This window comes from Parasteatoda tepidariorum, chromosome 1, assembly GCF_982258835.1.
Source record: "Parasteatoda tepidariorum strain Cologne lab strain chromosome 1, Ptep-v5.0, whole genome shotgun sequence".
NCBI classification, from domain to species: domain Eukaryota; kingdom Metazoa; phylum Arthropoda; class Arachnida; order Araneae; family Theridiidae; genus Parasteatoda; species Parasteatoda tepidariorum.
This window is the reverse complement of record NC_141755.1, coordinates 136,523,276-136,541,920: the sequence shown is the minus strand read 5'-3', so window position 1 is coordinate 136,541,920 and position 18,645 is coordinate 136,523,276. Positions and strand designations below refer to the sequence as shown.

At 27.4% G+C, this 18,645-nt stretch overlaps 1 protein-coding gene across 7 annotated transcripts in view; it reads right to left on the bottom strand.

Annotated features, from left to right (window-relative positions):
• Window positions 1-17,740, bottom strand: part of LOC147817057 (uncharacterized) — a 41,367-nt gene extending 23,627 nt beyond the window's left edge. The window contains exons 1-3 of one of the 7 annotated variants that reach the window (XM_087154313.1): window positions 17,397-17,515; window positions 15,877-15,986; window positions 7,432-7,552 (exon numbers count right to left, since the gene is read on the bottom strand). In XM_087154313.1, the coding sequence (XP_087010439.1) occupies window positions 7,432-7,552; window positions 15,877-15,939 (184 nt within the window). In that variant the 5' untranslated portion in view covers window positions 15,940-15,986; window positions 17,397-17,515. Of the gene's footprint in view, window positions 1-7,431; window positions 7,553-15,876; window positions 15,987-16,983; window positions 17,180-17,396; window positions 17,518-17,558 lie in introns of those variants that run through there. The other 6 variants (XM_087154311.1, XM_087154312.1, XM_087154309.1 and 3 more) reach the window with 6 other exon arrangements.
• Between the last annotated feature and the right edge of the window lie 905 nt (window positions 17,741-18,645).

Genomic DNA, 18,645 nt, shown 5'->3' with positions numbered 1-18,645 from the left:
TCTGTAGTAATTTCCCCCCTCGCTATCTTTACTACACCGGACTAATGTGGACAAGTTAAGGTGCTAGTTACGAATTTGATAATTTATTAAGTAGTCATTTATCATGACTCAGAATGGTATATCTAAAGCAAAAATGAAATCAATTACAATCTAAGCCTTATTGGAGGGCATTTCACTTAACTAAAAAAGACATTTTAAACAAAATCAATACATTAAAAATTACTACTTAATTCGATTTATTTGATAGCATTGAATCAACTTAAAATTGAATCAGTTTTAATAACCATAATTTTAACTTGATGATGTAATGGTTTGAATGGATAACACGAGGAGAGCATGGTTTAGTGATATTTCCCTCACTGGGATAATGAAAACCACTGGCAAAAGAGAACCATTTGTTGTTTTAATTTAACGTATGGCAAAAATTCTTTAAGTTATCTATATTGAATGGTATTCTTTTATCAAACTTGATAAAACACCACCTTTAAATTTTCTTAAAACTTTTAAGGGATGAATTAATCTAAAGGTTTTGTGCTAAATATTGAAATCATTAATTGTAAAGGTATATTATTTTGCAAAATCATTTTGATTTAGGAAATGAATGAATTATATATTTAATCAATATCAAATGAATTATATATTTAACCAATATCAAATGAATTATATATTTAACCAATAAACATTTATTCCATTGGAAGTTGAACAGAGTCATTGTCCACACTACCCATACCACCATTTGTCTACACTAGTACCATGAAGACATGTTGTATTTGTTTAAGCTTAATACTGATTAATTGAAAATATACAGAGCAAAAGGTAATATCAAAATAGGCAAAAATGTATAATTTTAAACTTATTGGCACCTCTTTTGAAATAATGAAAATAAAATATGCTATAAAAGAGAAAATATAAAAGTTTCTTTTGCACCTTAAAAACCCTCTTTTACAAATTTAAACAAAAATATTCAGTCTAACTTTACAATTGCATGGAAGTGTACAGTCCGCAAAAAAAAAAGAAGAATCACCCTGAATAACTTTCGTTCTAATGATCGGATTTTCACGAACTAAGTGTCAATCTTAATGGTTTCTGGGGGTGACCTCAAACATGCTAATTAATTAGTGCTAACTATTAATTAAGTTTCGAAATCGGACACAAAAACGTACTTTCTCTGAATAAACATATATTTTTTTTTACATATTTGGAATCTAGACATGTAAATTAGGGGGGGTAGATAAAATTTAAAAAAAATTGAGTAGTAAATTGGGTCGCAATAAAGGTTTATATATTTGGCGATAGTCCAGAAAACCGCCAAAAAAAGTCGCCTGCGCAAATGATTATTTTAAGATAACCCATTGACTAATTCAAAAGAGGAATGCTTAATTTTACTAGATTGCTAGGCAACCAATCCCTGACTGTAAAAAAATGAAATAATGTTTCGTGATTGCTCGGAGAGGTTTAATTAGTTGTTAATAGTAAATATCTCGTAGTTTCTAGGCAATAGACAATTTTTAAGCTGATTTCTGTCCAAAATGCAAAAAAAATAATTTTTTAATCCTATTTGAAAAGAAAATTTGAATTGATTTATAAATTATTTATGATTTTCTAAGTTTTTAGAATTTAAATACATGAACTTTTTATCTGATATTATTTAGATTATGCTGCTTTTGCTATATTTATTAGAGGATCTCATACTAAAATCAAATTAACATAACTTATTATAGCTATATACAAAATTTTAGGGATAATCATTTTTACAGCTTTAATAGAGTCTTCGAGGCAAGAAAGTTTGAAGGAAAAAAGTGCTTGAAAATTAAATGTAGATTGTATAGTAATTCTAATGCACATTAACAAGGTTTTCCATAATTTACGATATTTCTTTTTTCTATAACTCAAGGAATTGCTGAATGTTTAGCGGCATTTTAAAAACATTGAAATATGTTATGTTTAAGAATAAGATATTGAAATAATGTTGCATATTGTAAGATTCATTGTTTAAAAAATCGCTTCATTCTGCTAGATATTTAGGTTACATGGTTTTCTTTGGATAAAGATGATTAGCAAATAGCATCCTCATGTTTCGCTACATTCCAAAACTTACGTTTGTAAATTCACCATAAAATGTCCACAGCATATTCTTCAATTACGATAAGCTACATTTACCACCAAATACTGCTACTATGATTATTTTCGTTTTCTTATACAGGGTGATTCTAAAAAGATGGGCAAAATTTTAGGAAGTGATAGTACACACCCAAACAAACAATTTTTATCAAAGAATGCATGGTCGAAAACAAAACGCAAAGGTGCTGGCGCATTTGGAAAGTTGTTTGATGCAAACGTCTTATGTATAAGACTCCCATTGAAACTGCAGAAGAACTTGTCGCCAAGCTTTCGGCCGCTGCAGGGAAAGTTCGTGATATGCCTGGTGTGTTTCAGAATGTTCACCTATCTTTTCTTCGCTGTTGTACTGCGTGCATAGTCGCTGCCGGCCACTGTTTTGAACATTTATTGTAATCACATGCCATTAAATTTGCTTTTATAACTTAATTTTATCGTTCTTTGTGTGTTTTTGCCTCATATAAGAACATGAACTTTGACGCCCTTTAGCAGTTTTGCGTTTTGTTTTCGACCATGCATCCTTTGATGAAAATTGTTTGCTTGGGTGTGTACTATCACTTACTAAAATTTTGCCCATCTTTTTAGAATCACCCTGTATATATCTGATACTCTCTTTTTAAACAGAGCTCGTAAGATCCTTAAGATACTGAAATGGGGGCACAAAAACTTAAAAGTTAAAATATTTAATTTCATTAACTCAAAGTATCTGGTCTCAAAACTTTAATTTTTAAGTTAAATATAACTTTTACAATATTGGTGCTCTTACGTTTTCAAAGACCACATGAATCCTGTTAAAATATTGAAATGCATATGTTTACTTTAACGAGTGTAAAATCCTTATCAAAATAATGATCAAGATCCAAATGTAAAACAGTATAATTGACGATAAAAACTCATCTGGCTTTTATCGTATATTTCAATATCTTATTCTTAAACATAACATATTTCAATGCTTTTAAAATGCCACTAAGCATTCAGCAATTCTTTGAGTTATAGAAATATCGTAGATTATAGAAAACCTTACGAATGTGCATTAGAATATGAAGAGGGAAGTAAAAGTCAACATGTTTCGAGAGTTCAAATATAATCACCCATTCTCAAGACTTGTCAGGCTTGAATAACTTCAGAAAAGAATTCAAAAGAATAAAAGAATTACTGAAGAATCCTTTGAGATATTACAGAATCAGTCCCTGCTAAATATTTCATTGGAAAAAGCGATTCATGAAATAAAACGATGACTGAAGCAACATTTTACAAATATATTGCAAATGTTATTACCCATGGGTAATTAAAAATGCTATTAAATTCCCTATTCCCTAGGTATAAAACTAATATCAATTTGAAACTGAGCAAGTTTCGTTCATCAAAACAAATTTTCTGGTTTAGTTTTCTACCTAATTCATGGAAATTTCCCGTTAGATCTTGAAAACAAAAGAATTGTAAAACAATATGTCGAGAAAGTTTTACATCCATTTTTAAATAAGATTTTGAGGCATCAACTGATGAAGTTAAAATGCTTTTATGAAATGCGATATTTTTCCATTCGATGTAGAAAACTTTGACTTTAACAAATGCATGCAAAACAGACACCAAGATTTAATGAGCAAGACAGCTTATCAACAAAACACGTGCTTCGAGAGTAACGATGCACTATTTCTTCAGGAGCTTGAGAAGGAAATCTCACAAGTTCTGTTGCAAATTTTTAAAAGAACATTGACAGAAAAGTTTAATCTCCCAAATATCCAATAGCCTGTGCTTTTCTCCATATGGAACAATTTATTTCAAAAAGAACATTTGGTTAATTAAATTTTGGCACTGAAGCTGATACAACTAGCATTGATAATGAAAGTATCTTGAAAACTGATTTTGAGATAAGTCCTCTTAAGGCATTGTTAGTTGCAAAAACAATTGGTTCCATAAGTAAATGGTAAGTACTGCTGAAGACCTACTAGATATAAGTCAATGAGAGATGGATTTTACTCAAACTTCGAAACTCCTTTTTCTCATTTATTATCCAGTGAGGAATTCTAGAAATGGTACTGAAAAATCAAAAGAAATTTCGAGGATACATTTACATTAGCCAAAAATTTTGAAAAAAGAGGAAGGTTAAATCAAAAGAAAAAGAAATAAATTACTTTTTTGCATTAACTTCAGAAAAAGAACGAAAATTTAAAGAGATTGAAAGAGCTGAAAAAAAGTTCAAGCAGAAAGTATGACAAAGAGAAAAAAAATACTTAAAAAGATTTAAAAAAAAGCTTCAAAAAATATGGGGAAAAGAGTAAACAAAAAAATAAACATTCATAATTTAGAATAGACTATTAAACTGTGAGAAAAAAAAAATGAAATATTTTTTTTTTAAATTATGTATTCAAACATATTTTACTTTCCATTCCATGACTGAAAAAAAAAGTAACATTTTCCACGTTAACTGTGGTTACATGTTGTAATTCCAAGTAAAATCTTGTTTTTAGACACTTGTGTGGCCTATGAATTCCTAACGAGCATCAAACAATCTCAAAATTAAGTGTTCATTCACTGGAAAATTTAGTGTTTATTCACTGGTAAGAACTGTTCCTTCACTTGGTTATCTTACTACTTATTATTTAAACCACCAAAAGCTTAAAACAATATTATGTAAGTTATAAAATTTTTTTTTACCTAATTCTCATTTAATAACAAATATGTCGACAACATCATTTAGCTAAAATTAAAAATTTTGAAATGTTCATGATTTTTTTTAAAGGCAAGCTAAGCTTAAATGTTCCTTCATTGGTTAGTTTACCCTATAAGATGTTGAGAAATTTGTGATGTGAGAGATGCTTAAAAATGTTGACTGTGTATTTTTATTAGTATTTATGAAATATATATTCAAGATATTGATAAATATATTATTCCAAATCTATGCATACGTATGTATATTATTGAAATTGTATCAGTGTTTGAAAAACAAAATCAAAAAATAAAAAATAATCACATTAAATAAGCACAATCTGATGTAAAATCATATTCTATCAGATGCACGCTTTTATAAACCTAGGCATTCGTTGAATAAAGTGTTTTTTATTCAAAATGCTTCATTCAAATTTCTTTACTAAATTGTAAATAAATTATTAAACGAATAAAAAAGAAACATTATATCTTATGGTTTGAAAGAAATTAAAATAAAAAGATTAGCAAACGATTATTAGGGAAAAAAATATGAATGAAATTTTACGCTATGCGCGCGAAGTCAAGTTCCTCGCAAGTTTATCACATTTTAATATTAATCGCCTCATTTAATCATTTCTTTATCGTCGCCAAATTGTTTTTTTAAAAATAATTAATTTTAATCTTTCTCAGCTTCTAATAAATAAAAACAGTTGAAACTTTAGATTTTTCAATTGAAAAATATGTAGATTAATATGGCATAAAAAAATTCATACCTTATAATTCAAAATTTTTTTCATCCTCAATTTAATTAAATAATAAAAAATAATTAATAATTATTAAAAATTATTTTTTTCATGAAATTATCTTTGGGTAAGTGAGTTTTATGAGTGGGTGTAATTTTCTTTGAATTGCTTCATTAGTTTTAAAAATATGACTAAAAACGTAAAAAGTGAAATTAACATTAAGGGGTACGAACTTTGAATCGCTCTCCTGATCAAACTATGGGGACCATGTTTCCCAGATTGCGGCTACCCTCTATATTTCGAAGGTTAAGAATCCAAATATGTAAAAAAAAATTTATGTTTAGTCAGAGAAAGTACGTTTTTGTGTCTGATTTCGTAACTTAATTGATTAGCACTAATTAATTAGCATATTTGAGGTCACCCCCCGGAACCTTTAAGATTGACACTTAGTTTGTGAAAATCCAATCATTAGAACGAAAGTTATTCAGGGTGATTCGTTTTTTTTTTTTTTTTTGCGGACTGTACATCAATGTACACTTCACTTTGACATTTTACATTTTAAATTTTTATTTTTACATTTTGATCATTCAAAAATTAAATTTTGATGACTAAAAATACTTTGTTTAATCAGCAAATCAAATAAATAACGAAATAAATAATCAAGTAATCAAATATATAATGAACAAAAACATTTTCTTTTGAGTTTTAAAAAAAATCTAAATCAATGAGGCAGATTTTACATTTATTTTAATCTATTTTGAAAAAAATGGTTTTTCGAAGTTTCTTCTTAATTCTGAGAAAACATAAACTATCTTTTAAGTTTTCCTGTTCTGTTATACAAATTAACAAAATTAGTATTTAAGATTTTTCTGCATTAGTAATTTTAGTAAAAAAAAAGAAAATAATAATTAACTTATACTAAATATCATTTAACTATAAAATCTTAAATACTAAATACCATTTAACTATAAAACTACACTAAAATTCTTAATATTAGTAATAAAAAAAAGGTTAATATTATTTAATTAATGCAAACCATTTAAAACTAATTAACCAAAATCAACCTGACTTATTAACAATGATATATAAAGAACTTTTTTTTATAAGGTCTCTCTGCCGAAGTAGTTTTAGCAAACAAATTATTAACTTGCTAAGCAAAGAAATATACCAGGTGATTTCGTGTTTAGGGTTGTAGCAGCCTTGAACGAAACATCGGAGGACAAATTTATCAGGGTACATAAAAATCAGATTTTGTTTAAAAGAAAGATATATATATTAAATATTATAAATTTTACTTCAATAAGATTTTTTATTTTAAATTATTTTAACTATTAAGAATCTGAACTCTAAATTGCACAAATAATATATAATATTACTTAACAGTAATGCAATTGATTTCCCAAAAACTAATCGAACAATTTTGCTAAATTTTTGCATTTCGCAATTTACAACTGCATTCTTTAAAATTATCTAAAAACTTATATACCTTACAATCCAATAGTTTTTTGACTATTACTATTAAATTTTAAAAAAAAGTTACATATACTAAAAGTTGTATTTTGTATAGAATCTTCATAATTTTTTTTTAACATAATTATAAGCAAAAACTTTTGAATTCGCTTAAAAAATTCTAAGACTGATGGTGAAATACGTAAAAGTAAGAATTTCCTTTTCTTCTCTACAAAAGTTTATGATTAATACCTTATAAAATGCATAAATTAATTTAGCGTAAAAATGCTCTTTAATTTAGTTGAATTCGGATTAGATAATTGTTGGCTGACCACCAAAAAAATCAAGAAAGCTATTGTTTAAATTACAATAAGAAAAAAAAAATCGTATGAAATTTTTTTTTTCTATAATGGAATAAGAAAAAGCCTTTAGAATTAAATTTAAAAAAAAAATAGACAAATAACTAACTTACTTCTGACTCTGCCTGGAGGTAAGGATACAGAAGAAGACATTGACCAGCAAGAGGAACTGGTAGAAGGAGGGCTGGGATTCAAATGCTGATCTGTTAGAAGCGAATCAGTGTAGCTCGCCTGCTGAAAAACGTAAAATATTTTCAAGCAATGAATGTCAGATACATGAAAATACAATTTGAAGAAAAATATAACCTTCAGAACAAGAATACTTTTAAATAAAAGGCATTTTTGGAGAATCACACTATCTTATGGTTTTTGGGTTTCATTATTAGCCAGTTTAACATTTATAACAGTAACGTTTCTTGTGCCTTGCAAGACAAATTAACTACGAAATTTGTCGCTGGCTTATCCCGCTTGAACAGTTCGTCATAGAATGCTATGACACTGACCTTCTTAGTGCTGCGAGTTATAAATATGCCAAATTTCATTATTTTTGGAACACAGACTTAGCACAAAGACATACAAACATTCATTCCTATATATATATAATTTTATTTCCCAGTGACATTATTAAAATTTTAAATAACTTCTATGTTTGGAAAAATGAGTACTTACATCATATTTACTCCTTTAATCTCAAATATGTAATCACAAAGCTAAGGAACTAGTAAAACTAGGAGACTTTATTACTTAAAATTGGAAGAAAAATAAATTCTAGAATCATTCTACCAAAATAAGTGAACATAAAAATATTTAGAACAAAGCTGTTAAATGTTTCAAAAGTTATAGTTTAAAGCAAAATGCAGATATTTTAAGTTTAAAGTGAGTTTCTGCAGCAGACAAGTAAAGTCAGACATAAAGACAAGCAAAGATAATGAAGTTTGAAAGTTTCATAGTTTGGAAGTTATAAGGGTTTTTATGTGCAAATAGGTTTAACTGAACATATTTACTTTTTATGAAAGAGTTGGGATTTAGCAATTTTTATTGTACTATGATCAGTTTAAGTACTCAAAGAGCTTTTCCAGAGTGTGTAGCGTAATCACACAAAAATAAGTAAAAGTAATTTTTAAGCACTTAAAAAATATTTTTAAGCACTATATATGTTATCAAAATGAGAAATAATTTTCAAAGACTTTACATTATCATTACTTTTCCCCTAATCTCTTAAGGATAGAGCTAATATCTTGTCGAGACAAATCCCCAACTTTCTTCGGGTTGGCATTCTAAATAATATAATCATGCAGTACTAGCTATTTTACAATACCTAGACACAATAATAGCCACAGACATTTTAAAATAGCTGCAGCTGTTTGAAAGTTAAAAGAGTGCATAGAGACTTCAACTTTACTGAGTTTCAGGTATATATACTGCATTAGTTTATTACTTTATAATGAAGCTCCTCTGATTTTGATGTACTTCAATTTAGGACAAAATAAACATAAGTCAAACATTTAAATGGAATATCTGACCCTTACTGAATAAAAATTATAAATTTAAAGTTATACATTTAGTTAGTATTTGAATATGGACTTATAAGTTTAGAAGTTGAACAAAAAGTTTTTATAATAAAAATTCAGGGTTAGTCAATTTTCAAATAAACTTTTCTTTTAAAGGTCGATATTTTTTGCGAAATAAGCTTATTTTACTAGTCAAATACATAGTTATTATAATTTTATGTTGGAATAGTTTCTTAATATTTTATTTATAACGATATGAACGATGTATTTTATTTATAATGATCTTGACTTGAAAAGTGAGACTGCACTCGAGAAAAAATAAATTAAAACATAGAAAAACAGAATATGTCATACAATACAGGCTTTATAATGGGCTAAGGAAAAATTAAAGAAAAAAATAAGGAAATTTTTTATAACAGCAGATATATGCCAGACTACGTTTAAAAAAGACAAAGGGCAAACTAAAAAAAAAAAAATTTGTTTTACTGAAATATATATTAAATATCCAAGAAAAAAACTAATTTATTGATTTGTTAAACGATTATTTTGATTTTCTGTGTTTTATGCTTGTTTCAAAAGGGAACGTTTTTCCTGATATTTCAGAATCAATAAAAAACTTAGAGTTAATAACTCATATCAAACAAGTAAAATTCAAATATATATAGCTAACAGTTCAGATTATTCTCACCAAAAATCATATAGCAGTATCAGTAGAAGAAAAAGAAATAATAATTTTAATGGTTACCAAAAATCAAACATAAATTGAAAAAAAAAAAAAAAAACTGAATGGTGAAGTTAAAAAAAAATCAATTCAGCACCTTCAATTTCATATTTCTCTCAAACAAAACTACTTTAGACCATAAAACAAAACCTTAAAAGAAAGTGATGATACAAATCAAGTTTGTTATGAGGATTGAAAGACTGAAAGAAAATATTAGTGACGAAACTATGTACTGTGCCTCTTATGAAAATCAAGGCATTTGAGTTTGGATATGCATTTATACAATAGTATCGGAAAAAGTGCGTGAAGCTGGTGTGATAGTATGGAATTGCATGAGCACAAATGAAGATGATTTTATTTCTCAACTAGCCTCACACCATACACTAAAATATTTCAAGATCTTGCTTAATACAAAATCACAACGGCACCATAGCCAGTTAATTCCCCAGATCTTACCCAACTGATAGTTTATGGATAATAAAGAAAGAACTATAAGAAGTTGCTCTAATTAACAAAAAGCGAAAAGCATTAGGACTACTAAGACTTGAAAGAAAATTGTCAAACACTTGTTTATTCCATGTAATTGTTTATATGCAGTGATCAAAGCTAAAGGTGATGTTAAAAAATAAGTAATTTTTTTTCTCCTTTTATAAATGAATTGTAGTGCTTATAATAAAATACTTCAATATTTGTTTATAGAATTATGGAAGTCAGGGATGGACAAGGAATATTTTGGAGGGTGGTGGATGCACTTTTTAGGTGGTGTTATGTGATATATATTTATATCAATATGTAAATATATGTATGTTGAGTTTTCCTTAAGCGTTCCTTTATATTTTAAAAATATATTTCTGAGCTGAGAAACATTGGGAATTATGAATCAAACTGTGAACTTCAGGATGATTAAACCATAGTCACTCTCAAATAAAAACTAAAATACAATGATTCCAATAATTTATGAAGGAATTTTTTTTCTTAGTTAAGAACTAATTAACTTCAAACAATGTAAGTAAAACTTAATTGTACCTTAAATATATATATAATTTTTTAACACCCAAAAGAACATGATAATAGAATTTTCAATAAAATTCATAAATACCCAGGCACTTATGAATTTTAAGTATTCACCTGGGTAAATACCCAGGGTATTTGTCAAAATACAAAATCTAAAAGCATGGGATAGTAAAAAAGAAGAAAAAGAAAAAATAATTGAATGAAAAAAAGGATTGAAAAAATACACATAAAAAAAAGTTAAGACTGTTATATCTGCGGCAAATTTAGTAACTAACTATACATTTTAATTGTTGTGTTATAGAAGAAAATATAATATCTAAATAATGCAGGAAAATATAACTTATAAGCAACTAATTTTAACCCACTGGCAGTTAAGGAAATGGGCAAAATTGGGAGAATGTTTCTCCCCTACACACAGTTCCCCTATCAGTTAACATGGGAAAACCGGTTTTGCTATGCAGAGAAGACTGCAGGTTAAAATGCGATTTTTTACGTGCAGAACCGTCAGTGGGTTAAAATAGAAATTTTACAGTACACAGATCTGACCTGAAATTACTTAATTATTTAAGCTAGTTAATAAATATTCATTATATGCATATTAAATATTTATGTTTTTGAAAAAAATATAAAATCTAAATAATGTAAGAAAATATAACTTATAAGCAACCAATTTTGAAATATAAATTTTACAGTATTTTATCTGCTGTAGCCTATTTTACAGATATGACTTTATATTCTATTAAATTAAGATTGTTGATAAATATGCATTTCACAGAGCTGACACCCTACTTACAACAATATTCATAGTATTTTTCATATTCCAATTATAAGAAATAGACTAGAAAAATTTAACACTAAGTAAAATTAATGATAGGATGATTTTAAACTTTTAACAAAATAATTGATCAATATGTAACTATACCATTCAAAAAGTGTTTACATAATAGAATGTTAAATATATAAAAGGTTATTTAAGGTAGTTAAAGGTAAGTAGTAATGAAGGTAATATTAAATTAATAAATTTAGATAGCAAAACTGAAAACCAGCACCTTAGTTACATTTAGCAGGTCTATTATGTTACAAAAATAAATTACCCACATGTTAAAAATTCATATTGTTGGCACATGAACTCGTTCTTTATCAATTAAAAAATTTAAAGTTTGATTTCAGTAGTTGTTATAAATACACACACGAAAGAGAATTATTGGCTTAAGTTACAGTACCGCTCAAAAGTATCAGTACACCTAGAAACTTATAAAAAAATGGCAAAATTCAAAGTGTCATAACTTCTTTAAAAATGATCAAAACTGCTTCTGCTTTAGCTCATTTTGAAGCTTAAAATCTCTACTTTTATGTACTTTAATTGTTTTTAATTAATATATTTTGCAACTATGTACAATTACACTCTAAACAATCATAGAAAATTGTATTAATTTTTTGTGAAGTTTGACGCGATGTACGGGCACAAAGGGGTTAGATATCATTAATTTTTATTATACCATTGAAAAATTTGAACTTTTAGCTTTCATTTAAAAAAAAAAATTCCGAAAAAACATGTTTTTTGACGAAGTTATTGTCAAATAAAAAAAAAGGTTTTTTTTCAGAATTTAATGATTTTTCAGCAATTATAATGAATTTTAGTGTAATTATAATATGATATGAAAATTTTTTAATTAAAATAAATTAAAATTTAATATTTCTCGATAATATTATTTCATAATTTATTATAACAATTTTAACTTTTTTTTTCGGAAAATATAATAATTAAATAAGAATCAACGTTTACAACGTTGTGTGCTGCAATTATAAAAACATGGGGAGGATATTTTAAAGAAAGCAAAATATGATGTAAAATATTTTTTCATTATTACATTTTTGTTTTCAAATTTTTTCTGAGAAAAATACGAAAAAATAAATTTCAAAATATTAAATTGTAAACGTTGATTCTTATTTCATTATTATATTTTCCAAAAAAAAAAGTTAAAATTGTTATAATAAATTATGAAATAATATTATTGAGAAATATTAAATTTTAATTTATTTTAATTAAAAAATTTTCATATCATATTATAATTACACTAAAATTCATTATAACAGCTGAAAAATCATTAAATTCCGAAAAAAAAACTTTTTTTTTTATTTGACAATAACTTCGTCAAAAAACATGTTCTTTTGGAATTTTTTTTTTTTTTTAATGAAAGCTAAAAGTCCAAATTTTTCAATGGTATAATAAAAATTAACAATATCTAACCTCTTTGTACCCGTACATCGCGTCAAACTTCACAAAAAATTAATACAATTTTCTATGATTGTTTAGTGTGTAATTGTACATAGTTGCAAAATATATTAATCAAAAACAATTAGAATACATAAAAGTAGAGATTTTAAGCTTCAAAATGAGCTAAAGCATAAGCATTTTTGATCATTTTTAAAGAAGTTATGAAACTTTGAATTTTGCCATTTTTTTATAAGTTTCTAGGTGTACTGATAAATTTTGAGCGGTACTGTATTTTTCAATTATGTAAATATTTTCCTATGTAAATACCTTTAACTATCTACTGTAAATTCTTGTGAGTAGTTTTTTCAAAGCATTCTCTCCATCTAGGAAAAAAAATTTATTAAAATTTGAAAAATGACTTCAGAAAATCAGAAAAAGAGCAAGAATCTGGCACAAATATTTCACTTTTTCTTAAAAAAATAACTTCACCGAGAAATACCGAAAAATTATATTATTCTATGTCGAGAAAAACATAAGAGTATAGTCATCTTATGTATTTCATTCTATTGAAATAAAAAAATTACATAAAATTTCAAAATCATGCGAATAATGTCAGTATATTTAGTTACTTGCTTTCAGTTACTATAGATATTGTCTCATAATAGAAAAGGTAATTATTCGCAAGTTATTTCAAAAATAATGAATAGAAACAAGATGTTAATGCTTAGGGTACATTTTTTCTTATACTGATCATAAATGCTGCAATGTAAGCTAGCTATAAGTCTTGCCTGATGTTGTCCTTTGAAATTTATTTGAAACAATTGTGAAATTTATAAATTTAGAATAGGGTTTAACTTTTAAAAATAACATACCTTGCATCCTAACAGCGATAAGACACTATTTTTGTACATTCACAATATACTCTAGTTTGTACACCTTTATGTATTTTCCTACACCTTTACTCCAATTTGGATCTTACTTAGCTTACCCTTATAAAAAGAATGCTTCTAATGAAGAAATTTTCCATGACAAAAAAAAATTTATATGAAAATAAGGAATTAAAAAAAGTATTCTTACACAATTAAAAGTGGTACAGTAGAGAACCAATTATCCGGGATGCTCGGGACCATCGCTATCTCGGATATCTGAATTTCCCGGTTTTCTGGATCGACCAAAAAGTGTCGTTAATCGATGTTTTATCGAACGCGAAGTACAAGGAAAAAGTGTAATGCATAAAGTAAGAGAAAAAAGAAAAAAAAGAATGGTAGAAATACAACATTTAAAAGAATAAAAAAATTTGCAAGTTTAGACAAGAAAATCAAGTTTAAAAAATACAAAATTCTCATATTTATTTTTTTTAAAATAATTACAATTCCTAAATTAAATAATATAAACAAAACCAATGATTAAATAACGCAATATATTTCATACCTAATTATACGGGGGGAAACAATAAAATAAAAGGAAAACTTATTAATCTAAATAAAAACACTTGAAAATTATCGAACCGAAACGATAGTTAAAAAAGGCACTAGCATAAATATTAAAACCCGGAACAAGGCAAGATCAACGGAATTAAAAAAAAATAATAACCTAATGATAAAATTTATGAATAAAAGGAATTAATTTATTGAGTGCGAAAAGAAAAAAAGTCAAACATAGTGGAATCAGAAAAACAAAACTGCAATCTGTTTCATAAAATAATTCTATGTTTAAATTAATAAACAATTCTCCTTTTATTTTATTTTTTTTTGTTGTTGATAAAAACAAGATTTTTAATTACAGCAGATGTGATTCCACACCAAGAAAAACTTCAATTCATACCGCACTTCCAAAGAATGACAATTTATTCAAAAGAAAAAGATTTCATTTTTATTAGTCGAAGTCCAATAAATATATTTTTCTCTTTTCTTTTTCTGTTCACTGATATGCATGCAATGCATTTTCCCCACCCCCCTCGTAAATCAAGCAGAAAACGAAATCAGCATGCCACACCCTTGAGTTTGATTGACGGCCTAAAAGAAAAAATAAAACATTCCTCCCTTCCCTGCCTTCAAGGTCACGGAGGAAATGACGTTTCTCTGGGTAAACGGGGGAAAAAAATTTCCCCTTCCTTACATTTTCCTCTACTCAACTTCGAGGATGAGTCCAATTTCCGCTTTTTTCGTTCTAGTTTAAAATTGTTCTAGTTTAAAATGGCGGGAAAATCGAGCAAAATTTTTCCCGGTTTTCTGGTTTCCCGGTTATCTGGATACCGTATAAATGGTTCTCTACTGTATCACAAAAATTTAGCAAGATTAACCATACATTTTTTTCTTAATTAGCCATTTTGTAACGCTTATCAAACATAATGCTAAAAAGTACGCATTAGGAATTTCAACTTAATATTTAAGGAAAAAGGAAACAAAAAGCACTCTTAAATTGTGCTTAAAGATGTACAAAAAGATCTGTATGATTGCTAGCAGAAATAATAATCGAGTTGTTTTTTTCATAATGTTAAATCTTTTTTTCTCTAGCTCCAGCAATCGAATGTGTTTTAATGTTTTCAGTCCAAGTTTCCTTTATAGTGATTCGTTTGATTGTAATAATATTTTTAATTTTTCCTTGCTTAAATTTACCAACCTTAATGACAGGGTAGTAAGTAAATTTGAACTAAAATAATGAGTGTTTAGGGAACTAGTACTTAAAAATAAGGACCTAAAAAAATTTTTATACGAAATAAAATAATGTCTCAAATAAATTCAAAAAAGAAAGAAAACACCAAAAAAAAAAAATTTGTCTCGTTTCAGTAAAAAAAAATTACATTATTTCTTTCAAATTAACTAATTTATAGTTTTTTATTCATAAAATTTGTAACTAATAAATTTTTCTTAAATTTATAACAATGGGTAAATCTTTTGATTTTGTAGTAAAAACTTTGAAAGAAAAATCTTCAACAAAAACTCTTATAGTTAAGATGAGGTTCGATTTATTGAGATTGCAACTATAAATCAGGGTCAGGTAAATATCCAGTGGGTAGGGTATTTACTCTTGCAATGGGTAAGTACTCCAAAATGAATGTAAAAATTAAATTTATTGTTAATTACTGACTAACCATTATATCAGCTGATAGCTTCTTGTTTTTGACAACCAAGGATACCACCATCAATTTTTTCATGCTTACAATCTTCAGCTTCCAAAAAGGATGTCCAACATTTTCATCTTCTAGATAAGAAAGAAAAAATACATTCAATTGAAAGCATGAATAAGCATAATTATAAACATGAAAAGAAAAAAAATCTGATTTTCATCATCTAGATAGGAAGGAAAAATATATTTTAAATTAAGTGTATAAAGAAGCATAGTATAATAGTGTATAAATAAGCAACATGAAAAGAAAAACAATATTAGGATTTTACAAAAATGTAAATTTCGCACCAACTCTCGAACCATATAGATATTTTATCATGCGCTTCAAAATTTCATAATTACGCTCACTTTAAAATCAACTTATAGAATGTACCAATTGAATTAAAGGAATTATTTTAAACTAATTACCTCAACAACAAAAAATTTTTTTAGTGATAAAATTAAAAACTTTTTATATTTTGGGTGTCCTAAAAGTAAAGTAAATATTTTTAAATAATGCTCTTTTTTATGATGTGAGCCCTTTTTTAGGGGCTCTTTCAAGCTTCTTGTGCCCTGCCCTTTTTAAGGTCTAGAATGAACATTTTCTTAGTATCTTAATATAGGTCCCTAAAAGTTACAGAACAATGAAATATAGATTATCTTTCAATTAAAAATAGCAATTGGAATTCTGAGAAATAATAATGTTTAAAAACATCAGAACATTTCAGATTAACAAAGCTAAGTATTACAGAATACACACAAATTTATTCAGAAAAAAAATAAACAAATGAGCTAGTTCCTTGAATGTTTAGCACTGTCTTAAACTAGCAAATGAATTATTTGAGTTTTGTTATCCTTCCGGATTGAGTAAATTTCTTGTTTACATCGTTACAGAATATAATACATATTTATCACACCCTTGGCCACCAGAATTAAGGTATTATATTATTGTTTGCCAAGATCACACTAAATAGGTTTACACCATTTATAATATTCTACACAATTCGGTAATTTACCCCCAAATAAAACTTCAAAATAAAAGAGAGCAGTTATAATAAATTTAAACTAAAACTAGCTTAAAAATACTATCGACCTAAATAAAGAAAAAATCGAAATACTATTTCGATCTGATGATATCCATATACGCCCTATCCCAGCATATACTTTTATTTCTGGATGTATTTCCTGGATAACCTGGGTCTTGGCAAATTTAGTTGGCTTCACAGGTCAGATTACGAATATATCCCTGCATAATTTAAACTGCTACTTGAAACAACCGAAATGATGAAATATAAAATAGCACTTTTACTTAAAAACTAATTTTGCTGGGCTTAAATGACATGTTTACATAATTTCACGAACATTCACATAAATTAAATTCATTAGCGTATTAAAAATTCATGATCAACAATGCAGTCACAAGAAACATCCAGCAGGACAAGCACAAGAACTTTAACACGGGTCAACATCAGCAGAGCTATTACAATTTAGTTAAGTTTCAAATACCTTTCTTAATTTTAGTCAAATTTTTGATTTAAAAATACTCTTTTGGTAATTATATCAACCAACGCTAAAAGCCAATTCAAATGCTGCAAATAAAAAAAAAATTGTTGGCTTTGAATTAATTTCGAAAGATTGTGTGAAAATATTTTTACGCTCTTAGCTTACTTGCTTTCTATGACGTTTTTAGATTTTTTGGGTGTAGTCGCATTTACGTCGCAGTAGAGTTGCACAATGGGCTGCAGGTGGCGTAGAGCAGAACTCTTTTCCTATGGCAACACTTCACATGCTTTCCCCATTAGCGTCTGGAAAGTCATAGACGAAGGAAGTACGTCAGTTTCTCTCTTGATTTTCACATAGATCAGTGTTTCCCAAACTGTGGTACGCGTACCCCCAGGGATACGGGAACAGTTTAGCGGGGGTACACGTTTCTATGCGAAATATCTTGCAACAAACGAAAATTTCAAAAAAATTTATTTAAAAGCAAAGCTAGCTATGAAAATTTAAGATTACGTATTTTTCTATTGGATATTTTTTGCAGAATTAACGGTTAATAATTAGTGATGTCTACAGTCAGCTGTGATTTTTAACATGTGTGCAATTTTTTATAGTAAAAAATACATTCATTTTTTTATTAGTGGTACACAGCGTTACGAAAAATTTAGAAAGGGTACGCAAAAGTAATAAGTTTGGGAAACACTGACATAGATTAAAGTCTTTTAACTTGAAAAACTATATGGAACTGAAAGCTACATTAAACATAGTTCTAAAGAAAAGTATCATAGAAATTTTAAAATATATTTTTATTAAATAAAAAGGAAAAATATTAAGAAAAGGGAAATTATCGTAGTACATTCCTATACAACTAAAATGAGGAGGAGAGGGAAGGGAGAAGGGCTAAAGGCATGAATCCGGTCTCTCCCCAGATGGCGTATTCGAGTGTAGCGATCGCGAATTGGTGACGGTCTGGGAAACATGGCCAAAATATGTTTTGTTGACTTACTGGGAGGAGGTGCTTTAAGCTAAATATACGCGGGGCAGATATGTGAAGCGTGACGCAGTTGGTAGCGCTGTGGGCAAGGTTGATACGTAGTCCCGGAAGTCCTGGGATCGAAACCCTGCACAATGTCGTCTTTAATTTATTTATTTTTTTTTTTTTTTTATATTATGTTTTTTAATATACTTTTCGACAATTTAACGTGAATCAAGTGTTCTGTATATAGAAATAACTATTTTTCCTTTCTGAAATAGCGAA